A 24,784-nucleotide genomic window follows, 5' to 3' on the forward strand; every position below is an offset into this window, starting at 1 on the left:
GCTGTGCTGTTGGGTCTCTCAGGGCCCTTCCCACAGAGCCCCGATCTAAAGACACAGCACAGAGGCTATAGGAAGATGAATCCAGAACCTCTGAGACAGCCAGGGACCACAAGAGGACTGTCCCCAGAGAGCCAGATGGCCCTTTGCTAGTTTCTTGGTACCTCAGTGGATGCGGCAGCAGTTCTTCTGTTGGGGACCAGTGAGTACACGCTGGGGAGGGCTCACCTGTGCTTCCTCATTGGCTCCACCTCGGCTTCTAAAAAAAATTACTCATTCCAGAGCTGGGGCAGAGAAAATACAAGATGAGCTTAGAATATCTTCTGCCAGAAAGTAAAAAAGTGCCGACAGAGTAATGGAGACAAATCAAAAAGACATAAAGTCAGCTTGGAATATATACTACTGGCCTAATCTTGGGGAATTGGAGCATCAGAATCATGAGCTTTCCTTCTCCCTTATTTATTGGTTTTATTTCTCCATGTACAACAAAGAAGAGAATAAGAAAATAATCATCTGGCAACCATCATAGTAATAATTGTTCAAACACAAGTCATCCATGAAATGCTAAATCTAGTGGGTTCTGAGGAGTGACCAGATATTTACAGAGCCTCAAGGTATCTCCATACAAAATACGGTTGAACTACAAAAAGAAAATCGTAACATCAGCATGGACAAACCTGGCAGGTACTCCTTAAGTCTCTTAAGTAATAAAAACTGTAAAATGCAAATAAGCTTTCGATGATCTTTACTAACCTTTACTAAAGTATCAATGATGACTTGGTTGTTTAAATAGCTGACATTTGGGCAATTTGAGTATGTCAAACTCAATAATACTGGTTTTCATTTGCAAGATCCACTTAAAACTTAAGGAGGCTAAAAAACATTATTTAAAATACCCTATAAATTATCATCATACATATGATACAAAAATATCCTACTTCAGTAAATATTGTAATGCTATATATTTTATGAGAAACAATTAAAATGTGTAAATAGCCCAGTAATAAAGTTTTATAATCTTTTAAATCATCATACAATTTTTCCTTAAGACTTTATGGTTAAATATTCTCTTCATTAGATGTGACTTACCAGTGGATTCTAGAGAAGAAAGTAGATGGCAGCAAGTGTCCAATACAGCAACAGCTGGAAAGAAAAATAAAGAATTATGTTCTTTACCTAAAACACTTCAGTTAACTAAGTGTGAGTTTAAAAACTAAAGACTTGAGAACTTTATCAGAGATAATAAGAATGAGAATTATGTATGTACATTTACAATACAAAATTACTATTTAATAATTTACACATGGCATTAATTCTAATTGTGTTTAAATATCAGAGCTTTTTCATTCTTCATTCATGTAATCAACAGCCACATGCTAAGGTACTAGAACCAGCACTGGAATTACAAGATGAAGATGACATGGTCCACCTCTCAACAGTCATATGCTATAACCTAAAGAAACTGACAGGCAGGAAATGTCCATATAGAGTCACAGATACCATGACAGGTATACAGCAGGGCACTACTGGAACACACAGAAGGGACATCTACCCACTTTTATGTCAATATCATGGGCTTTCTGGTGGAGGAGATAACATAGGTTGATACCTGAAGGACAAGGAAAGGCTTCCCAGATAGAGGAAGAGGGGAAGGCAAAGAGCCTGAGGTGAGGAAGAGCCCTGCAGAGTTCCACTCCATCCAGTTTGGTGCTAGAGCAAAGGGCAGAGTGCAGTAACTGGTGAGAGACAAGGCTGAGTAACTTGACGAGAATTACTTTGACATGGGTGTTTTTATTTCATGGTGAAAAATTTGGAACTTTTCCTGAGAACAAGTGTAAGCCAATGACACAGTAATTGACAGGAGATTTAAAATGTCACCTGTCAAGTGACTGCTTATGAAGGGTTATTGCTCAGCTAAGTATTTCTGAATGAGTCTTAGGTCTGTTGGCCTTCAATCTCTACCGAAACCCTGAGAACTTGATGATACTTTTGTTTTCTGAGAATCGTTTCAGTGTGCTGGCTGACAGTTCCATGAGGATGGCAAAACTTAAGAAAGTGTAGAGCCAGTGAAAAAGAGATGCACAGACTTCTTGGGAATTGTTTAAGCTTTGGAACATGATGAATTTATGGTGCATAAGTACAGTCTTCTCTGTGAAAGTTTTTGTTTTCACATCTTTCATTAGATGTGTGTAAGAAAAGAAAATTGATGTAGTATCTACTAACCCAAGAATGAAAAGGAATGCCATTTGCTATTTACACTTTATTTCTAAAATAAACCTAAATTTAATTAATAAATTTTGGCAATGTACTTCTCTTTGTTTCTCTAATTATTTGTTCTACACAGTCCGGCTCCATCTAAAATAAGTAAAAATAATAATAATATTTAAGTTAAACAAGAAACATTATCATAAAAATAAGGTATCACTTACAAAATGTGGCCTTTAGTATTTTTAGTGACTAGACATAACTTGAAGTTTGCTTAAATAGAAAAATAATCACATAAATAAAGTAAAATTTCTACTTATTTTAAGATTAGATAACAGAGGATGTATATGTGTAATGCTGTTTAGAGTAATCAGACAAAAATGCAGTTAATATTGATCTATTGCATATACATGATTTTAGAAAGGTAGTGTTTTATTAGTACAAAGGTTAAACAATGGCCAGGCATGGTGGCTCATACCTGTAATCCCAGCACTTGGGGAGGCCAAAGCAGGCAGATCACAAGTCAGGAGATCGTGACCATCCTGGCCAACATGGGGAAACCCCATCTCTACTAAAAATAAAAAAATTAGCTGGGCGTGGTGATGCGCACCTGTAGTCCCAGCTACTTGGGATACTAAGGCAGGAGAATTGCTTGAAGCCAGGAGGTGGAGGTTGCAGTGAGCCAAGACTGCACCACTGCACTCCAGCCTGGTGACAGAGTGAGACCCTGTCTCAAAAAAAAAAAAAAAAATATATTAAGTAATTAAAGTCATCTTTTACAATGAATGGATTGCTTTGAAATTCTTAGAAAACTCTGCCCTTTATAAAAGTTTAACCCATTTTTTACTTCAATAAATTTTATCTTAAAAAGAAATTTCTGTTCTCTACTTATAGTAAACTTTTCTTGTTTTTTTCTAGTTTGTATTCTAAATTAACGTGGTACCTCTGTAGGTTTCTTTCAAAGGCATATTTAGGGATGCCGAGGTTTGCAGCACAATTGAACTCATCACACAGGTAGTGAGCATAGGACCCAATAAGTAGTTTTTCAACCCTGGCCCACTCTGTCCCTCCCCGTTCTTATTTCCCAGTGTCTATTATTCCCATGTTTATGACAATGTGCACCCAATGTGTAGCTCCCACGTGAGTGAAAACATGAGATATTTGGTTTCTGTTTCTGTGTTGGTTTGCTTAGGAGAGTGGATTCCAGCTGTATCCTTGTTGCTGCAAACGACGTGATTTTGTTCTTTTTTGGCTGCATAGTATTCCATGGTATATATGGAATTTTCCAATCTACCTTGGATTTTCAACCTACCTTGGATGCACCTGGATTGACTCCACGTCTTTGCTATTGTGAATAGTGCTGCAATGAACATACATGTGTATGCATCTTTTTGTTACAATGATTTATTATCCTTCTGGTATACCCTTAGTGTAGTAATGGGGTTGCTGTATCCAACAGTCTTTCTTAGTTCTTAATTTCCAAACTGCTCTCCAGAATAGCTGAATTAATTAACTTTGCCACAAACAGTGTGTGTTCACTTTTCTCCACAGCCTCCCCAACATCTTTTTTAATTTTTTTATTATTTTTTTTAACAAAAGTCATTCTGACTGGTGTGAAATGGTATCTCACTGATGTTTTGTTTGTCATTTTTATGATGATTAGCAATGGCAAGCATTTGTTAATGTTTGTTGGCCACTACAAGTGTTATTTTGAGAAGTATCTGTTCATGTCCTTTGCCCATTTTTCATGGTGTTATTTATTTTTTGCTTGTTGATTTGTTTAGGTCTCTTATGGATTCTGGATAATAGGATAATAGGCGTTTGCTATATCCATAGTTTGTGAATATTTTCTTCCATTCTTTAGGCTGTCTGTTTAATCCCGTGATAGTTTCTCAAGCTGTGCAGAAGCTATTTAGCTAAATTAGATCACACTTGTCAATTTTTGTTATTCTTGCAATTGCTTTTGAGGACTTAGCCATAAATTAATTGACAAATATGATGTCTAGAAGAGAATTTCCTAGGTTTTCTTCCAGGATTTTTATAGTCAGAAGATGTACTCTTATGTAAGAAAAGCACAAACCTTTTTATTTTTTTATTTTTATTTTTTTTGAGATGGAGTCTCCATCACCCAGGCTATAGTGCAGTGGTATGATCTTGGCTTACTGCAACCTCTGCCTCCTGGGTTCAAGTGATTCTCCTGCCTCAGCCTCCTGAGTATTTGAGATTACACATGCCTGCCAACACGCCTTGCTAACTTTTGTATGTTTATTGGAGATAGGTTTCATCATGTTGGCCAGGCTGTTCTCAAGCTCCTGACCTCAGGTGATTCACCTGCCTCGGCCTCCCCAAATTTTGGGATTACAAGTGTGAGCCACCGTGCCTGGCCAAGCACAAAGCTTTTAACATAAAAATGGAACTGAACATTTTAGTGTTTTGTTTAATTCATAAAATGCAATTATTTTGCATTCTACTAAATAATAAACATCCATATGTGGTAAAGTGTTTGGATGCCAATCATTCAGTTGTGATTATGGGTGGGAAGAATTGAGATTGTGCAAATAAACTTTTTTTAAAATTTTTTATTTTCAAGACGGAATCTTGCCCTGTCACCCAGGCTGGAGTGCAGTGGTGCAATCTCAGCTCCTGCAACCTCCATCTTCCAGGTTCAAACAATTCTCTGCCTCAGCCTTCCTAGTAGCTGGGATTACAGGTGCCCACCACCACACCAGACTAATTTTTTTTTTTTTTTGTACTTTTAGTAGAGATGGAGTTTCACCATCTTGGCCAGGCTGATCTTGAACTCCTGACCTCGTGATACATCTGCCTCAGCCTCCCAAAGTGCTGGGATTACAGGCATGAGCCACAGCACCTGGCCAGTGCAAAGAAACTTTAAAAGTGACATGGGCCGGGTGCGGTGGCTCATGCCTGTAATACCAACACTTTGAGAGGCTGAGGCAGGCAGATCACAAGGTCAGGAGTTCAAGAAGAGCCTGGCCAATATGGTGAAACCCTGTCTCTACTAAAAATACAAACATTAGCTGGGTGTAATGGTGGGTGCTTGTAGTCTCAGCTACTCAGGAGGCTGAGGCAGGAGAATCACTTGAACCCGGGAGGTGGAGGTTGCAGTGAGTGGAGATGGCACCAAGACACCCCAGCCTGGGCGACAGAGTGAGACACTGCCTCAAAAAAAAAGAAAAAAAAGGTGGTATGAACCACAGCTAAACTACAATCAATTAGAGAGTAAGCCAAAGCATCTCAAAGTATATCATCAGTTATCTAGCAATAACATGCAATTTCTAAAACCTAACTTAAATGCAGCTTTTAAAGACATTTTAAATGTGTCAGTTTAGTCACATTTATTGAATAAAGTTAGCAAATGGATATCTCTTGAAAATGAGGGCTCCAGGGAATTAAAAAATGTAAAATTCCCATTTCCTTTCTGTGTTAACACAGCTAATTATGATCTTTACTTCACATGCAAAAGTCAACAGAACAACTCAGTATTTCACCAAATTATAAACAAGAATTATGCTAGAGAAATGAAACCCTAAAGAGAAACGGTCATATAACTAACCTCAGTCAAGTAGTTCTGGCAGTTATTTGAAGTCTGACGGTTTGAAGTAGGAATTCTTATGGGCATTTGGGGAATATATTTTCTGTTGTGTCCTATACTAGTAAGATTTTCAACACAAGGTGACTCTCGACCTCGCCTTGTAGGAAGAGTGCTGAGAAAATATTTCACCTGCTCTTTCTCCATAAGGAGCTTGGTGCTGATCATTGCTATTTTCTTATTCGATCTGTAAAGATAACAAAGACAAATGCTTAGTATTTCATATTTCTTTAAATGATTCTTAATGACTTGCAGTCGTTACCTTTAAAGTGTTGCCCTGAGAGTAAACCAAATTACCCACTAAATAGCGTTTTCACACCGAAGATGTGTAAGAGCATACCTGTTGTAAGGAATTATAATTTTAAAATCGTTCTAAAGAAGCATCTTTGTTTCTAAGGTGATTTATACTGAACAAGCAGTTCAAACAAAGTAGACAGGGAAGAGAAATGGCTATCAGTGACGTATGGCTCAACAGACAAAACTTGCTGCCTTCTAAAATGGCTCTACTTGTAAGATTCTGAAGATTCCATTAGAAATACTTGTATTTAAAGGGCAATAATGTGGGAAAATGAATATGTTGATTTGCTTGATTATAAGAACCACTTCACTAGAAATAATTATATCAAAACATCATGTTGTACTCCTTAATGTAGGTTAAGAAAACTAAAATGAATTAAAAAAATCTAGGAATACTTGTGTTTAGTAAACCAGTTTTAGATTTCACCCTTGTACATTTCACCCATTATCTAGGACCAATTAAACATTTGGCACTGAGGAATAATTCAGAGCAACAACTCCTAGGGGAGAACTAGATTGTCTGGTTGGTGATCAAAAAGAACTAAAGCATCTCTGAAGGCAATTAGCCCCCAACACTGTGACCAAGGCCCAGGAGGTGGGGCATGTTCTTTCTGCCTTCCACACACCCCTTCAGGCTGAACAAGGTGTTATTTTTTAACCGCGTTGTGAATTACACTTCCTTAAATTCCTGTGATAATTATTCCCTATTTCACAAGGATGCCTTTCTGTAACATCTTGAATATGTTACACAAATAGTCTTTCTTGAGGCACCCTCTGATGATAATACTAAAGATCACAATCAAAAACGATTGTGCCCAAAGTAGCAGTACCACTTTTCATTTAGGTTGTGATCCACTGAAAAAGAAATTAAACTCATTAATATTTCTATTTAGGGAAATTCTGACAAGTAATTTTATAACAGGATCACTTCATTAATTATGAAGCTTCAAAAATACTTAGTGAAAAAAACTAACAGATCAGGTTAATTACATGAGACTTTATAGGGGAAAAAGCCATACAAAAACAAAAAAAAAAAAATGAGAGACAAAAACTATCTTTGACTAACATTAAAAGGTAAGATTATTTACTAACATTGTTTTTCAAAATTACATTGTCAAATTAACATTCACTTCCTACTAATATCCTGAAGCCATCTCACTAAAAAGTATGCTTTTGAAACAAATTAATGAGCTTAATTCATTTTCTGAGTGTATGTTTTGACTTACTTAGTTAATTTTTTTGACATGGAATTGTTAGCTTTCAATGCTGCTGCAAAGGCTTCCTTATATTCTTCTAACTCAGTTGTAACCTCTTCATAAGCAGTTTACATTTTGTAGAATTTACATTTCACATCTTTAAATGTGAGTTCCTTCTTATTTAGTGAAGCCGTATTATCCTTGTTTAACTGCTCTAATTGTTTTTTATATTGTGCTTGTAACTAAAACAAAGGAAAAGAATACGCTTTTAAAACAATTATAATTATTATATGTTTGTTGCCTTTCATTTTGAGTCAGTGATTCAAAGAGCATTTTTGAATATGTTAAAAAAGAGGCTGAAGCTTAAAATATTTCAGCAATATCAAAACTAATAACTGAATTCAGAATTAAGTCTGATTTATAAAAATTTGAAATCATAATTATGTTAGTATTAATGTAATCTGGTCATATAAAAAGTAATAGAATCCATTCATAATTTGAAAAAGTGATCAATGAACAATGTAGCTTAAGACCAATTCAAAAGTATCACATAATTTCTAAATCACAATTTTTTCCTATGCCAACTGGTCTTAATCATCAAATGACTCCATAATGAGAATCATTACTCTGAAAGATTGATTTTCTTATAATAATGGAAATTTAAATATTTAAAAGAAAAAACAGATGCCATTTTTTTCTACAACTCTACAAAGCAGATTGCTACAAGAGAGGCAGAGGAAACACTATATATATATAAAATCTCCAAAATATAATTTGCAGTGAACTAAATGAAAGCACATTACAGGTAAACTTACCTGATTTAAACAAGTAACCTGTAAATGGATTTCTTTTAATTTTTCTACTGCCTGCATTGCCCTTTCATCTAGCTCTGATTCTTGTAGTTTATGAAGTTCTACCATACTGTTTTCCATATGTGTCTTAAGATTTAATATTTCTTCTTCCAACATCTTTTGATTCTCCTCAAGTTTTTCACATTCTTCTTGTACTTTTTTCATAGATAATAACTCCTGTTGGATAACTTGATTGTCTTTAGACAAATTGACACATTTTGAAGATACAGCTTCCTCCTCTGCCATAAGATCATCAAACTGCATAAATAAAATAGTATAACTTGATAATGAAGTAGGCTGAGAATAATCTAATACAAAACCAATAGCAAATTTTAAAATGCATTTACTTACAATAAAATGTTATCAGTAATGCATCAGATTCTTCAAATGTTAACCCTTAAATTACTCAGAATTTTAAGAACAATGTTAAAGCTACCATGAGTCATAAAAATATATTCTTTACTATCATCATCTTTGCCACAGAACTTTTGTACTTCATCTTACTTTTATTTTTCTGATAATTTATTTTTGTTCCTCCTTAAATGGCACAAAGTTATCTCCTAGTAAAAAGTGTCTAATCCCCTTCCCTCATTATCATTCCCCACAATATGTCAAAAAAAGTTTCAGAGATATCATATTGAGTTATTTAGGCCAAAGTCAATACATGGCTCTAGGAATAAGACTTTGAAAGTAATATTACACTCTATACTAGGCATGGTGGCTCATGACGGTAATCCCAGCACTTTAAAAAGCTGTGGCAGAAAGATCACTTGAGGCCAGGAATTTGAGATCAGCCAGAGCAACATAGTGAGACGCCCATCTCTAGAAAAAAAATTTTTTTTTAATTACCCGGGCATGGTGGCTCATGCCTGTAGACCCAGCTAGTTGGGATACTGAGGCAAAAGGATGGTTTGTACCAGAGTTCAGGGCTGCAGTGAATTATTATCACTGCACTTCTGCCTGGATGACAGAAAAGGACCCTATCTCAAAAAAACACAAAATAATGAATTCTATAATTAAGGATTCTGATGCCATAAGCCCTTCCTTAAACTGCAAATGTTTTATGCTAATTTGAATTGCATTTTAAGAAGTAATGATTCTTGGGGTAAAGGCCATAGAATACGGCACCCAGAAATAAGTCCACATATATCCAGCCAACTGATTTTGGACGAACATGCCAAGAACATACGCTGGAGAAAGGACAGCCTCTTCAAATGAATGGCACTGGGAAAACTAAATATCCATGTGGAGAAGAATGATACTAGCTTCCTATGTAACACCATATAACAACATAAACTCAGAATCAATTGAAGACTGAAATGTAAGGCCGAAAACTATCAAACTACTATAAGTAAATATAGGGAAAATGCTTGAGGACATTAGTCTGCACAAAGATTTTTATGGGTAAGACATGAGAAGCATAGGCAAACAACAAATCATAGATAAATGGTACTATATTAAGCTAAAGAGCTTCTGTCAGGCAAACAACTGAGTGAAAAGAAAACCTGCAGAATGGGAGAAAATATTGTCAAGCTATTCATCTAATAAGGGACTAATATACAAAATATAGAAAAAAACTCAAACAACTTCACAGTAAAAAAAAAAATCTGAGTTTAAAATTGGGCAAAATATCTAACCATACTTTTTTTTAGAAAAAGAAATACAAATAGCCAATAAATAAATTTTAAAATGCTCAGTATCACTAATCCTCAGGGAAATACAAATCAAATCTACAATGTGATATAGTCTCACTTCAATTTGAATAAATTGCTATCATTGAAAAGACAAAAAAAAAAAACATGCTGGTGAGGCTCCAGAGAACAGTAAACACTTACATGCTGTTGGTGGGAAGGTAAATTAGCGCAGCCACTATAGAGAACAACATGAGGTTTTCTCAAAAAACTAATAATGGGATTGCCGAGGGATCTAGCAACCCCACTACTGGGTATTCAGGCAATAGAAAAGAAAACAATAGATCAAAGAGATACCTGTCCTCATATGTTTACTGTAGCACTATTCACAACAGCTTGTGTATGGAATCAACCTACATGTCCATCACCAAATGAATGTAAGAAAAACTGTGGCACACAAACACAATGGAATACTATTCACCGTATAAAGGAATTAAATCCTGCTATTTGTGGCCACATGGATCAGTCTGAGGGATGTTATGTTAAGTGCAGACACAGAAAGATAAATACTGCACATTCTTACTCATGTGTGGGAGCTAAAGGAAAATTGAGGGCTGGGCAATATGGCTGATGCCTGTAATTTCCTAGCACTTTGTAAGACCAAGGCAGGAGAATCATTTGAGGCCAAAAGTTCCAGAGAACCCTGGGCAACATAGGGAGATATCTCCAGAAAGTAAAAAATCAGACAGGTGCAATAATGCATGCCCATAATCCCAGCTCTTCAGGAGGCTGAGGTGTGAGGATCACATGAGCCCAAGAGTTTGAGGCTGCAGTGAACTATGATCAAACCACTGTCTCCAGTCTGGGTGACTACAGTTGCCCAGAGCCGAGACTACACTAGCAAGACCCTGTCTCTTAACAACAAAAAAAAGCTCATAGAAGTAGGGGAGGGGAGGCTGGTTAATGGATACAGAATTACAGTTAGATAAGAGGAATGCGTTCTGCCGTTCTGTGGCATTGTAGGGTGAATATGGTTAACTATGATTTATTGTATATTTTTAAAAAGCCAGAAGATTTTGAATGTTCACAATTCAAAGAAATGAAAAATGGTTGAAGTAGTAAATGTGCTAGTTAGCTTGATCATTACACACTATATACATGTATAAAAATATCACTCTATAGCCCATAATTATGTATATATGTGTGTCAATTAAAACAAGAGAAGCTACATTCATCCCATTTAAAAAACAGAATATGGGTCAGCCTTACTGACTTCCTTCTAATGAGTAGAATGTAGTGAAAGGGATACCATGTGGCTTCCCTCTTTCAGACTGTTTTCCCTTGGAACCCAGCCCCAATTGTGAGAGCCATCAGGCCACAAAGAGAGCCTGAAAGTGCCTGTGTCAGTGTTCATGCTGCTGTCCCAACCAAGTTTACAGCCGCTGGCCAGCATCAACCATCAAACACGTGGGAGAGCAAAGCTTCAGAGGATTCCATTTCCCCAACTGATCAGCTGTTCCTAGGGAAGCTGAAGGGAGCAGAGACAAGCTGTCCTGGCCAAGTTTTTCCCAAACCACAGGTTCATGAACAAAATAAATGTTTTTCTTTCAAGCCACAAGACTCTGGGTAATCGTTAGAAAAATAACTTTTAAAAAGAGACAACAGGAAACATAACTTATGCAGCAGAAAAGTCTCCTTTAAACTAGGATTTAATAAATGTTGAGACTTATTTATTGATGTCAAACATTATTGAGAAGCAGCAGATAACCAGGAGAGATACATAAGCTGCTGAGGAGGAAATTTTCCTAAAACTCCTTCAATTATGGACTCTGATAACAAGGCAAGTGTGTCTCCTTACAATTTCCCCTCAAGTTAGGAAATAAGACTGGGAAGCAAGAAGATGTATGATTTGAAAAACAACTAGAAATACTTGGTGACATAGCCCAAATCAGACATTTACCTGATTTCAATTAACTAAAATTCTAAAAGAAGAAGTTTTGAGTATTTATTAATCAACCTAGTATTCAATTTTCATTTTCTTTTCTAAATGAGGAAAGAAGGAGAACATTATGGAATGATTTTTAGTCTTCACAGAAGTAAAATAAGCATAGTGTGTTTTGAGTGTTAAGACTTCAAATGCAATTTCTCCTTTACCTTACTCCAAGCTTGTTTGTATGGAGAAGTAAAGACCATCTCATCTCTATGTTATGCCACAATGCTTCTCTATAGCACACAACTTGGCTCTGAAATTTTGAAAGTCAAAATACTAATCTACTATGTGTCTCTGATAAATTGCCTGAACGTTACCTGATTTTGAAGTGCTGCACTCCTAAGACTTTTTCTTGGAATGAGTTAAACGTTTTATTCTAAGAATCCTCTACTGAGCTAGAAAGCAGAGCTGTGCATCTCTGTTTCAGTAAAAGGAGATCAATACAGGGAACTGTGGTTTCTGAGAATGCAAGATCTGCACCAAGAAAAGGATTAGCCACGGTGCTACCCAAGAGAACCAGCTGCCAGATGGAAAGAGGGTCTGTAAACTGCAAGATGATGACTTCACTTGATTTTCACTGAGGAAAGCTGGTGGCTCAGACTTAAACTTCTCCTTCCTAGATGGTAAACATCTATGGAAGGTTCTATAAATTATAATGAGTAAGTAAAACATAATACACTAAATATTAGACTATGTCAGCAGATCCTGTGACCAAAACTTACTGAAAATATAACTATAGTGGGAGGCAATGGAAAAGAGACTAAAGGTTTGAATGGAGAAAAAAAGAAATTAAATGTGTCTTGTAAGCCTGGCTTCTGACCATGTCTTAGAGGAAGTAAGGTATAAGCTGGCAAGAGACTCCTTTGTGACACAAAAGGTGAAGTTACAGATATTCCACTAAATTTAATTTTTATTATGACATAAGACAACTGGTAATATGCAACATGATTGAAAAAAACTTCTCATTCAATTTGATTTGGCCTTGACATAAGAATAGACATAAACAAGCTAAGAATTGATAACCTAAAAATAAGCCTGCACATTTACAGTCAATTGATTTTATAAAAGCTTAACAAAAGAACAAAATGGGAAAAGAACAGTCTTTTCAACAAATGGTGCTGGGACAACTGGGTATCCATATGCAAAAAATAAAGTTTGACCAAATATCTTATTTAAAAATTAATTCAAAATAAAACAGTTAACTCTAACAGCTAAAACTATAAAACCCCCAGAAGAAAACACTGGCATAAATCTTTGTGACCGCATTTGGCAGTGTTTTCTTAGCTATGACTCCAAAGGAAAAATGGATTCAATGGACTTCAATATTGAAAACTGCTGTGCCTGGGAAGACAGCACCAAGAAGTGAAAAAGTAAGATGCCAAGTAGAAGAAAGTATTTGAAAAGCGTATATCTGATAAGGGACTTACATATATAGGAAATATAAATAACTCTTGCAATTAATAAACAACAAGATAACCCAATTTTAAAAAATGGGCAAAGATTTTGAATAGATATATCTGCAAAGAAGATATAAAGATGGATAAGCACATTAATAGATAGTTAATGTAATTAGTCATTAGGAAAATGTAAATCAAAACCATATGTGGTATCACTTCACACCACAGGATAAAATCTTTGTTCAAGAAAAAAGAGTAAGTATTAGAAAAAATGTAAATAAATTAAAACCCTTATCTAATGCTGCTGGGAATGTAAAGTGATGCAGCCACTTTGGAAAACAAACGGGCAGCTCCTTAAAAGGTTAAGCATGAAGTTACCATATGACCCAGAAATTCCAGTCATAAGTATATGCTCCAGAAAAGTAAAAACATACGCAAGCACAAAAACTCATACATAAATGTTTACAGCAGCATTATTAATAGGAGTCAAAAAGTGGAAAGAACAATAACGTGTATCACCTTTGGGTGGGAGAAAACCCAAAGTTCCATCACCTGGCCAATGGATAAATAAAATGTTTGATATATCCATACAATGGAATATTACTCAGCAATAAGAAAAAATTAAGTACAGATACTCTATTAGGAGGAGACAGCAAAATGCCTAGGCAGATACGGAAGGGTCCGGGGAGAATCTCCAACCAGCCCCACAAGTGTTTACACCAGATGTTATTTGCAGATGAGGGAAACTGGACTTGTCTTGCCTGGACACGCCCGCAGCAGACTGGAGGCCCACATGCACTAGGGGAATGGGGTTGAGTCACCAGGAATTCACACCTTATGCAGAGGAGGAGCCTGGCCGCTTCAGCTCATGTGCTCCTGGTATTCAATTTTGAGGTGGAAACCTGTTTGCAGGACCCCTCTCTTTGCTGAGAGCTTTCCTTTCACTTAATAAATTCTGTCCTCTTCAATGTGTCTGCGTGCTTAATTTTCCTGGTCATGAGAGAAGAACCCAGGTGTAGCTGAACTAAGAAGCAAAAACCCGGCATCAATACCTACTACAGCACAGATGCAGCATGAAAAATTATGCTAAGTGAAATAAGCCAGTCACAGCAGACCACTTGCTTTTTATTTCAGAGGCTTATAGGCGAATGTATACAAAGAAGGTGGGTGGTTCCCTAGGGCTGAAGGAAGACGGGAAAACTAGTGAAGATGGCTAAATGATGTGGGGTTTGTTTTTAGGGTGATGAAAATGTTCTAAAATTGATTGTAATGATGACTGCATAACTCTCTGAAAATATTAAAGTTAATGAATTGTATATTTTAAATGAGTGAATTGCATGGTGTGTTCATTTTTTCTCAGTAAACCTATTACCACCCACCTCAAATTAATTTGGTACTAGTGATTTTCATACTAGTGATCTGGAGACAGGTACTGCTTGGTTTCAGATCACTGGGCAGGGTTCAAGGCCTAAGAGAATCAACAGCATGTCCTTTTTATAGAAAAAGAGATTTATATTTGAAAAGCTATCCTTTTCATTAGTATCAAGTCTGTAAAATTAAATGAAAAATCTTTCTTTCACTGCTTAAAGCACTGACAGATTTATATTGAGGAATAAGACCTTGTTTTCTTTGGCCCCAATTTCTATCTAAAGGATCTGGGAATCACACTCTTCAAACTATCAAATCTCATCAGGTGGGTTTAATTAACTCTTATTATGTGGCTTCCTTTCTAACCTGATTCTGGTGCAGCATCACAAAGAAGCTGAAGGAAATCAAAATATTTTACCCCTAAATATTTTTTTGACATATTTTGAAATGGCTGCTGCAGGGCCAAGAGATTGAAATGGCCCTCATTAATGTAGCCCAATCTCTCCCCTTATAGGTCTTCCCAGATCTGGGGAAGATTAACTAAGAGCCTGAGGCATTTAAAGTCTGAAAAGATATATTTACCCTCTATTTTCTCAACATATTTTGGCAGAATTTGGGTTTTTCCATTATCAATATTTTCCAAAATTACGTGATTTTTAATACAAAAACTGATTTAAAATTACCATACATTGGAATATAAATTATTCTATTATAAGGATACATGCATTTGTATGTTCATTGCAGCACTATTCACAATAGTAAAGATATGGAATCAACCCAGATGTCCATCAGTGATAGATGGGATAAAGAAAATGTGGTATATATACACCATGGAATACTATGGAGCCATAAAAATGAATGAGATCATGCTCTGCAGGAATATGGATGAACCCAAAGCTGATCTCTTCAGCAAACTAATGCAGGAAGAAAAAACCAAACACTGCATCTTCTCACTTATAAGTGGGAGCTGAACGATGAGAACACGTGGACTCGGGGAGGGGAACAACAAACACTGGGGCCTGTTGGGGTCAGGAGGGAGAGCATCAAGATCAATAACTAATGCCTGCAGGGCTTAATATCTAGGTGATGGATTGATAGGTGCAGCAAACCATCATGGAACACGTTTACCTATATAAGAAACCTGCACGTCTCACACATGTAATCTGGATCTTAAGATAAAATATTTTTTTAAATTACCTTCTGTTTTAGCTTCTTAATCAGAATATCCATTTTTCGTTGATCTGTTTTTAAGTCTTCATGGCAAACAAAGTCTTCATTTCCAAATACATTTAACATATTTATTGTCATTTCCAGGAGTTTCTTATATTTGCAGAAATGTACAGAATTAGTAAGTCAAGTATTTTTAAGAGTAAATATTTAATCATTGTTTAAACTATATTATGTTATGGCATATCAAAGAAACAAATCTATGAACTATGTTCCTTTCGGTTTCAACTGAACATAGTTTGAAAGCATTCTATATGAAATTATAATCTTAGGTAAATAATATGAAGACCAATTTTATGGCATATATGGCAGGTAAAGTGATATTAAAACCATACAGTGTTTTTGTTTTGTTTTGATTTGTTTTGTTTTGAGATGGAATTTCACTCTTCTTACCCAGGCCGAAGTGCAATGGTGTGATCTCAGCTCACTGCAACCTCTGCCTCCTGGATTCAAGTGATCCACCTGTCTCAGCCTCCCAAGTAGCTGGGATTACAGGTGTGTACCACCATGCCTGGCTCATTTTGTATTTTTAGTAGAGATGGGGTTTCACTGGTCAGACTGGTCTTGAACTCTTGACCTCAAATGATCCACCCACATTGGCCTCCCAAAGTGCTGGGATTACAGGTATGAGCCACCACACCTGGCCTAACCATACACTTTTTGTAAATAAACTAATCATATCCATGTTGGTATACTAGGTAAAATAACCTATTACTAAATATAAGCCATAATCCACAGATGAGTAACCAAGATAAAAAAGTAAAACACATACATTTGAAAAAGACACAAAAATACACTTTGATACCCATTGACCACAGTCTATCAGAAGAAAAAAAGTACACACAAAAAGCATCAAGGAGATCATTCAATGCAGAAAAAGAGAAGAAAACATCTTTAATATCTGAGTTGAGGAGAAAAAGGAAACAGGCAGTTTTAGAAAAAAGGAAAGGGGCAGAGAGATGTGAGACGATATAAAGACTTTGAAGAAGAGATCTAGACATCTTTGCTGACATAATGTCAACAAAATAAAAGAGATACAAAACCATGTAGAGAAAGGCAATGACAGAAAACTGTTGATTAGAATCTGAAAACCAAATTAAGTGCTCAGTAATAAATAGAAAAGTAGCTGTGTTCAAGGCTTCAAAGACAGATTCCATTGTTTTAAAAAAACATGTGTGATCAAAACTTGAATGTTCATTTTTCTTTTTCTTCAAGTTATACATATATTTTATATATATGAAATTTATTTATGTAAAACAAGTTTAATAACATGTATACTTCATGTATACAAAAGAGGTACTCATGTACAATGAGTAAATTTCCATGATATGTTTTATAACTAAAAGAAAAAGAAGCAGAAACAAAATATAAGCTACATATCAAGATAAATTTGATGTTAAAGAATGACACAAACAGGTCTTCTTTAAAGAATTTGAATGCAGCAGAGGATACTATAAAAGGAAGAAAAAATGACCACAGACAGCAAAAAATATCTTCAGAAATAAAAATTCAAACTAGATAATGAAGAGTGCACTGGACATTATATGTCCGAGGCTTGGTCATTGTTTTCAAAATCATTAAAGAATAAGTGGCTGGGCATGGTGGCTCACGTCACTTTGGGAGGCTGAGGTGGGCAGGTCACGTGGTCAGGAATTCGAGACCAGCCTGACCAACTTGGCAAAACCCCGTCTCTAGTAAAAATACAAAAATTAGCCGGGCGTGGTGGCACATGCCTGTAATGCCAGCTACTCAGGAGGCTGAGGCAGGAAAATTGCTTGGAGGCATAGGTTGCAGTGAGCGAAGACTGTGCCATTGCACTCCAGCCTGGGAAACAGAGCCAGACTCTTTCTCAAAAAAAAAAAAAAAAACCATATTTTGGCATTCAAAAAAAATTTCACCTTGCCCCAGCAGCTCAGCTGACTCCTGACCCCATGACACACGTCTAAAAAGTTGTGTTGTGAGTTTCTGAAATACATTTTAAAATAGAATTAATTTAATTATGAAAATGTAAACTTAAAATGAATTTGTGTCTAGGTTTTAGTCAAGTAAAATTAGAGTTAAGCCAATTAATAAGTGGTTAACATGTTCTACAATATGAAAATCACACCCAGTTGCCTCTTCTTATAATTCATGACCTTTCTTATTCGATCCACATTATACTCCAGTGATAATATTAACTCAAAAAGTTTTCTTAATTCTTCATTTTTTTCTTCAGGCTTAAAAAAAGTGTTTAAAATTATTTTTGTAAAATCTAGAGTCCCTCTTTTATCTCAAAAATATTATTTCTCATAAGTGGATGAGTAATATGTATTTAGGCAGGTATATAAAGTGCATTTTATAAACCTGATGCCAATAAGGGCAGATTTCAAAAACAGTCACTTTTCTTAAAACTGCTAAAAATGATTCAAATTTTCATCATTAACTTATCTGAAATTTAAACTGCTAAAATGTTTGTTACAAATGAAGGTTTTTACACACAAAATACTAAGGTTAGTAAAAAAAAAAGAGTAGTTATATTTACATTTTAGTTTTTAAAGATGCTTTAGAAACATTGTCTTTAATAGTTTAAGATATTCCAAGTTTTCTTAAATTACATCTTACTAAGACAATTTTTAGAAAACTCTTATCTAGTTCCCATTACATTTTTGATCCTCATCGTCTTCAGGCTGAGCTAAATACTGTCATTCTAAGTATTCGCCCATAGGTTTCAGTTTTTCCCTTTCTCTTAACAATTTCTCTTTAAATAAAGTTTATTTTTTCTATAATCAACAAAAACAACTTTTGTCTACTTTTTGTGGCTTTTCTAATATCCTGTTTCTCCCCTTCCATTGGACTCTATGACACATGATCTCATTCAGAAATCCATTTTTCATCACTTATTGTGTTTTTTATTCTGAAATCTGATTTTTAATAATTCCAATATAGAAGTCCAAGGGTCATGGAGGACTTTATCCTGCTTTGCTCAGCAGAGCAGTGACCAAATGCTCCCTCTGCTCCTCCGACCCCGCTTCCTTTCTAAATGAAGCGACCTCTGTTCTTCAGCCCTATCCCTTTCTATTCCTCTGACCCTACTTCATTTCTAAATGCAGCAACCTCTGTTCTTCAGCCCTGTCTCTTTCTATTCCTGACTCAGCTTCATTTCTAAATGCAGCGACCTCTATTCTTCAGCCCTATCCCTTTCTATTCCTCTGACCCCCTTCCTTTCTAAATGCAGCGACCTCTGTTCTTTAGCCCTATCCCTTCCTATTCCTCTGATCCTGCTTCATTTCTAAATTTAGCAACCTCTGTTCTTTAGTCCTATCCTTTTCTGTTTTGTTTTGTTTTGTTTTCGTTTTTTGTTTTGAGATGGAGTCTCCCACTGTCACCCAGTCTGGAGTGCAGTGGCATGATCTCGGCTCAACGCAACCTCCACCTCGTGGGTTCAAGCGATTCTCCTGCCTCAGCCTCCCAAGTAGCTAGGATTACAGGTATGTGCTACCAAGCCCAGCTAATTTTTTGTATTTTTAGTAGAGACGGGGTTTCACTATGTTGGCCAGACTGGTCTTGAACTCCTGACCTCATGATCTTCCTGCCTTGGCCTCCCAAAGTGCTGGGATTACAGGTGTGGCCACCACGCCTGGTGGCTATTTCTCTTTTTAAATTCTCTCAGGACTCCTAAAATCTCAAAACTTTGACCTAGATTCCCTAATCTACATTTCCAACTCTGACCATTTTCTTGAGGTCTCTTCCTTCTAACATACATATTATAGACAATATTCTCAACCACATGCTCATACATTGCTAATTGGTGCAGATTACTTTTGTAGATAGTGAATGTTGTCTATTTTATGTTGGTTCTCATTAATGTTACTTTGAGTATACTGTTATTTTCTAATCTCAAAGAGGGACTATCTCACTGTTATGATAGTAACCAATATACTTTGTCCTTTTTTTCTTGCTTTCTTCTTTTTTGGACCAGTATACTTTGTCCCTTTTTTGTTTTTCTTTTTTTCTTTTTTTTGAGATGGAGTCACACTGTGTCATCTAGCCTGGAGTGCAGTGGCACCATCTCGGCTTACTGCAACTCCCACCTCCTGGGTTCAAGTGATTCTCCTGCCTCGGCCTCCCAAGTAGCTGGGACTACAGGTGCACACCACCACATCTGGCTAATTTTTGTATTTTCAGTAGAGACAGGGTTTCACCATGTTGGCCAGGCTGTTTTTGAACTTCTGACCTCAGGTAATCCACCCACCTCAGCCTCCCAAACTGTTGGGATTACAGACGTGAGCCACGGCAACCAGCACTCTTTTTCTTTTATGATGAAAACTTTCCCATGAGAATCAGATTATCACTTGTTTGCCTTTGTTTTCTTTTAGAGAAATTCCTTTTCATAGAGATATGGCACGATGAAATTCTTGTTCTAAAGTTTCTTTTGGGGGACACTTAACTATGTCATTGGGAAGCTTCAGTAAGTAGAGATCTCCCTTCTTCCCACTCAAGATTCTTCATCTCAAAATGGTGTCCACCAAATGTCTTAATCTAGGTAGTCTCTTGTTTAGAAATTCATGAAATAAGAACCTTCTCAAGAAGTTGGAGGTTATTGATTGAGATGGTTTAAAGCTGCCCCTTATTATATGTTTTACTCCCAAGGTAGACACCAAAGTGGCTAATAATTCTATGATTGATGCCTAACTCACTTCTATGGGAATCTATACAAAACGTTTGATTTATGAGACAGAGTCTCCCTCTGTTACCCAGGCTGGAGTGCAGTGGCTTGATCACCATTCACTACAGCCTCAATATTCCAAGCTCAAACGACCCTCCTACCACAGCCTCCCAGTGTAGCTGGGACTACAGGCATGCCCCACCATGCCTCAGCTAAGTGTTTAAAAATTTTTTTGTTTTGTTTTTTAGGGACAGGGTCTCACTATATTGCTCTGGCTGCTCTCAAACTCATGGGCTCAAGCGATCCTCCTGCCTCGGCATTTCCAAACCTGGTGTTTAACTGGGGACTAACATGAAGCACTTAGAAGACTACATAGAACATAGTGAGCTACATAAAATATTTGCTATTAGCATAATAATTTTATTATATATCTTAACAAAATTGTGTATGTTAGGCAGGTGGCATGCCAATGGAAGTACTCTCCTATAGCTGCTCTGAATCATTCTTACCACTGAGAGTTGCAGCAAATGGGGGACATAATTTATAACTTACTTTTCTCTCTGTATGACTCATTAGGCAATGACTATATATGTACTACAATGTAAACAGCACCTCCTGGATTGAATAGTACATAACTGACATGACCAGCAAAGACAGGCTAAAGACACTGAGCTGAAAACCCAGGACTCTATTGCTAAATCAAGGCTCCTGAATCCGTTCCCTCTGAGCAACTGTTGCTGTGGTGTTGCCTTCACAAGCACTCTGCTGAGCACTGAGAGTGAGGGGCTGTGCTATCCTTCATCAGAGAAGCTGCAGCCAGAACTGTTCAGCTGACAAACTGGTAGCAGTCCAGAAACACAGTTCTGCTGCATAGTGAAAAAAGGCTGATTTAGATTCTTTTTCATAGAGAGAAAAACATAAACATGTGATTGAACGCGTCTCCTGTATTAGACTAATTGGTTTAGATTTGATATTTAATTACTAACATTACACTTAGTATATAAACCTTACTGTGTCAAGGTCTCAAAGAAGAAATAATTGGTAAGGTACAAAGTATTGAATTGTATGCTACAAACTTACTTCTAAGCTAAAATATTTTCAATGTATGCAAGGATAGGTGGCATACATATTATATATTATTCCCCCATTAAGCAAATTTATAATGAGAGAAAATTATCTTCCATAAAAAAATAAAAGCCATGTAAAATTAAGGACTAAGTTTTTCTGCACAGACTAGACAACGATTGCTAACACATAAGGTCAATGAGAGAACAGTCAGAGAAAGCTTCATGAAAACAATAAATTGCCATGTCTGAGTGAATGAGGCTAGATGAACAGAAACTGAGAAGGCAGAAAGAATAGCATGAGCAAGACAAGTGCTGAAATCTGCCCAATTAACTCTGAGGATAAAGTCCAATGGCAGAGAAATGAAAACCCATGTCCACATAATAACCTGTAAGTGAATGTTCGCAGCAGCATTTTTCATAAGAGCTAAAAAGTGGAAACTAACCTAAAGGTCCATCAACCGATGAATGAATGGAAAACCAGTATAGCCATGGAATAGAATATCATTTAACTATAAGAAGAAATAAACTACCAATGTGTGCTAAAACATGCATGAATTCTGAAAACACTATGCTAAGTGATAAAGCCAGTCACAAAGGACTACATATTGTATAACTCTATGTATATGAAATATGCAGAACAGGCAAACATATGGAGACAAAAGTAGATAGATGGTGGTTGCCTACAACAGGGGTAGGTGGAGGGACATGGAGGAAGGCTGCAGTCATGCCTAGGAGATGTGGGGTTGCTTTTCAGGGTGATGAAAATGCTGTGAATATACTAATAGATACTGAGTTGTACATTTTAAATGGTTGAACTCTCTGAAATGTGAATGATATCTCAGTGAAACTGTTTTGAAAATCCAAAGGCAGGATCAAGATAATTTTCTCAACTCTCAATTTTTGATGTACATGCTATATCAAATCTAAATATTTCTAGAGTTTTATAGTATATTATAAATAAAAGATAAATAAAGAAAATGCCTAAATTTTCAAATAGTTTGTAAATTAACCTAAAACATGCACATTTCAAAGAATGGTATAATGGCCTTTCTGTACAAGTTAACCTACAATCTGTGAAATAAATAGACACAGATTCTGTGTCCATTCACAAAAGTGAAGAAACAAGACAATTTTCTGGAACTTTCCATGAAACATTCTCCTCTGATTTAATCTGGCCTGCCTCATCAGAGCAATACAAATTTACCTAAAAATACTGTTTTAACAGGAAAAAAGTCAGTTTTCTATGAGGAATGATGTATAATTCTCAACTTTTCCAAGGGTACATGTTGTAACAGAAAAGGTATGCTATGGTTTTTCAAAATGGTAGAATGAAAGTCACAATATATAAAAAAAAAAGTACATTATAAAGATAGTAAAATGGAAATAATTCTTTGTAATGAAACTAAAAAATCAAGCTTCTGCCAAAATTAGTATCCTAAAACACGTTATATAATTCAACTAGATACAGAATAAGAGTTGACATGTTAAATTCCATACATACTTGACTTTTCACTTGAAATAATTTCTTCTTTGGGGCCTGTGTCTCATCCAAATTAATGTGATAATGTGATATACCTTCCAGTGGAGACTATAACATAGTTAATTTTTTTAGGCTGTCAGCTGCTTCTTGTTGAAGTTGTCTCACAACTACCTGAGAAAATATTTTTGTTACTGATTTTATAAATTGCCTTATTATTAAATTATGTTAATAATATTTAACTCTAACATACCTACTTTGAAAATGATCACCACACATATCAATTCACCTTCTTTTAATCACATGTACACATTTTTATTTATTACTGAATTCAGTGAGGGATGCAGAATATGTTCTCTTCCTGCCAAATTGTTATTCTCTTACTTACACAACAGATTCATCCCACCATTCAATCACCTTAGAAGCTCAACTCAACCTCAAAGTTCCTGACATATTCAATCACCTGTTCAAATCCTTCCAACAGATTCCTATCTCAGAATAAAAGTAAAATTCCAATAGCATTTGAGGCCCTAGGTAAACAGGCCTCTACCTCCCTCTCTGACTTCAAAGCTCCTACAACTCCCACCTGTAATTACTCCATTCCCACTGTACTTGAAGCCTGCCACCGCTCAGTCTGAAAATGGGGATCTAATGCCTAACTCATAAATCACAGGCAACTACAAGTATCTTTGTACTGAACAAAATTATATTCCAATGATACTCATTGAGCCTCGCAATAAAAATTATGAGCTAATTATTAACATAGTCAAAGTAAACAATAAATACCAGTGGGAAGACTAAACCAAATATACTTTTGCTAATTATTACCACATTTATCCTAAATTATGATTTTATGACAAGTAGGTGCCTTTAAAACATTACGTAGTCTTAAAAATACGTAATTTGACATATTTTAAAATTTTTTAAATTAATATGAATAATAACAAAGATATACCAACAAAAATACATAAAAAGCTACTTAAAGCAAGGTATTACAAGACACAGCAATACACTTCAGTTCATCTGGGAAATCTACAATTAAGTGTCAAAGAAAATCACTTAATTAAATTTTAATTTGAAAATACTCATTTCAGGTGTAAACATTTCCATTCATACCTACATTATGGTCTTAACATGTGACAACATAAAGTCATTAAAATTATTATTTCAGCAGTACAGAACTATCTACCTTAAAATATGACTCTGTGCCTAATAAAATTTCATAGGTGGCACAATGTCTTTTCTCAAAGTAAATCATCTCTCACCTCTACCTTTTATTTCCTAGAAATGAGGCATGTTTCTAAGCTGATATAGTAAACACATTTTTCCTTTTTTTATTAAAACAGCTTTGTTGAAATATAGTTTACATACTATAGAATGTATCTGTTTTAACTTAAAGTTAAAAGATTTTTAGTCCATTTACTGAGTTGTGCAGCCATCTCTACAATCCAACTTTACAGCATTTCCATCACTGCAAGATCCCTCACGCCCATTAGCAGTCACTACCAGCTTCCAGTCCCAGCCCTTTGCAAACATTAATCTACTTTTTGTCCCTATACGTTTATTTTTCTGGATGCTTCATGTAAATGCAATTATACAGTATGGTAAACACACTTTTTAATCTATTGATTTTTATATTCAACTAAGTTCAACATGTATCCAGAACCAAATGTTTAAATTTTCTTTCTAGAAGTTTGAAAATATTTATCTTCCTTGATACTTACTACTCTTTCTGCTTTCTCTCTCTCATATTGAAAGAGACTTTCTTTTAAATGATCACATTCATTCATTAGCTTCTTATTTTTCTCTTCTAGCACGAGGTCTTT

The 24,784-nt window shown here is 35.8% G+C and overlaps 1 protein-coding gene and 1 pseudogene across 1 annotated transcript in view; both read right to left on the reverse strand.

Moving 5' to 3' along the window:
- Nucleotides 1-916: 916 nt before the first annotated feature.
- Nucleotides 917-24,770, reverse strand: LOC129135947 (ankyrin repeat domain-containing protein 18B-like; annotated as a pseudogene).
- ANKRD20A1 (ankyrin repeat domain 20 family member A1) overlaps nucleotides 23,141-24,784 on the reverse strand; it is a 45,759-nt gene continuing 44,115 nt past the window's right edge. Inside the window, 1 exon segment of the mRNA XM_054658176.2 lies at nucleotides 23,141-24,783. Coding sequence (XP_054514151.1) covers nucleotides 24,632-24,783 — 152 coding nt within the window. The 3' untranslated portion in view covers nucleotides 23,141-24,631.

Source organism: Pan troglodytes, chromosome 11, assembly GCF_028858775.2.
Source record: "Pan troglodytes isolate AG18354 chromosome 11, NHGRI_mPanTro3-v2.0_pri, whole genome shotgun sequence".
NCBI classification, from domain to species: domain Eukaryota; kingdom Metazoa; phylum Chordata; class Mammalia; order Primates; family Hominidae; genus Pan; species Pan troglodytes.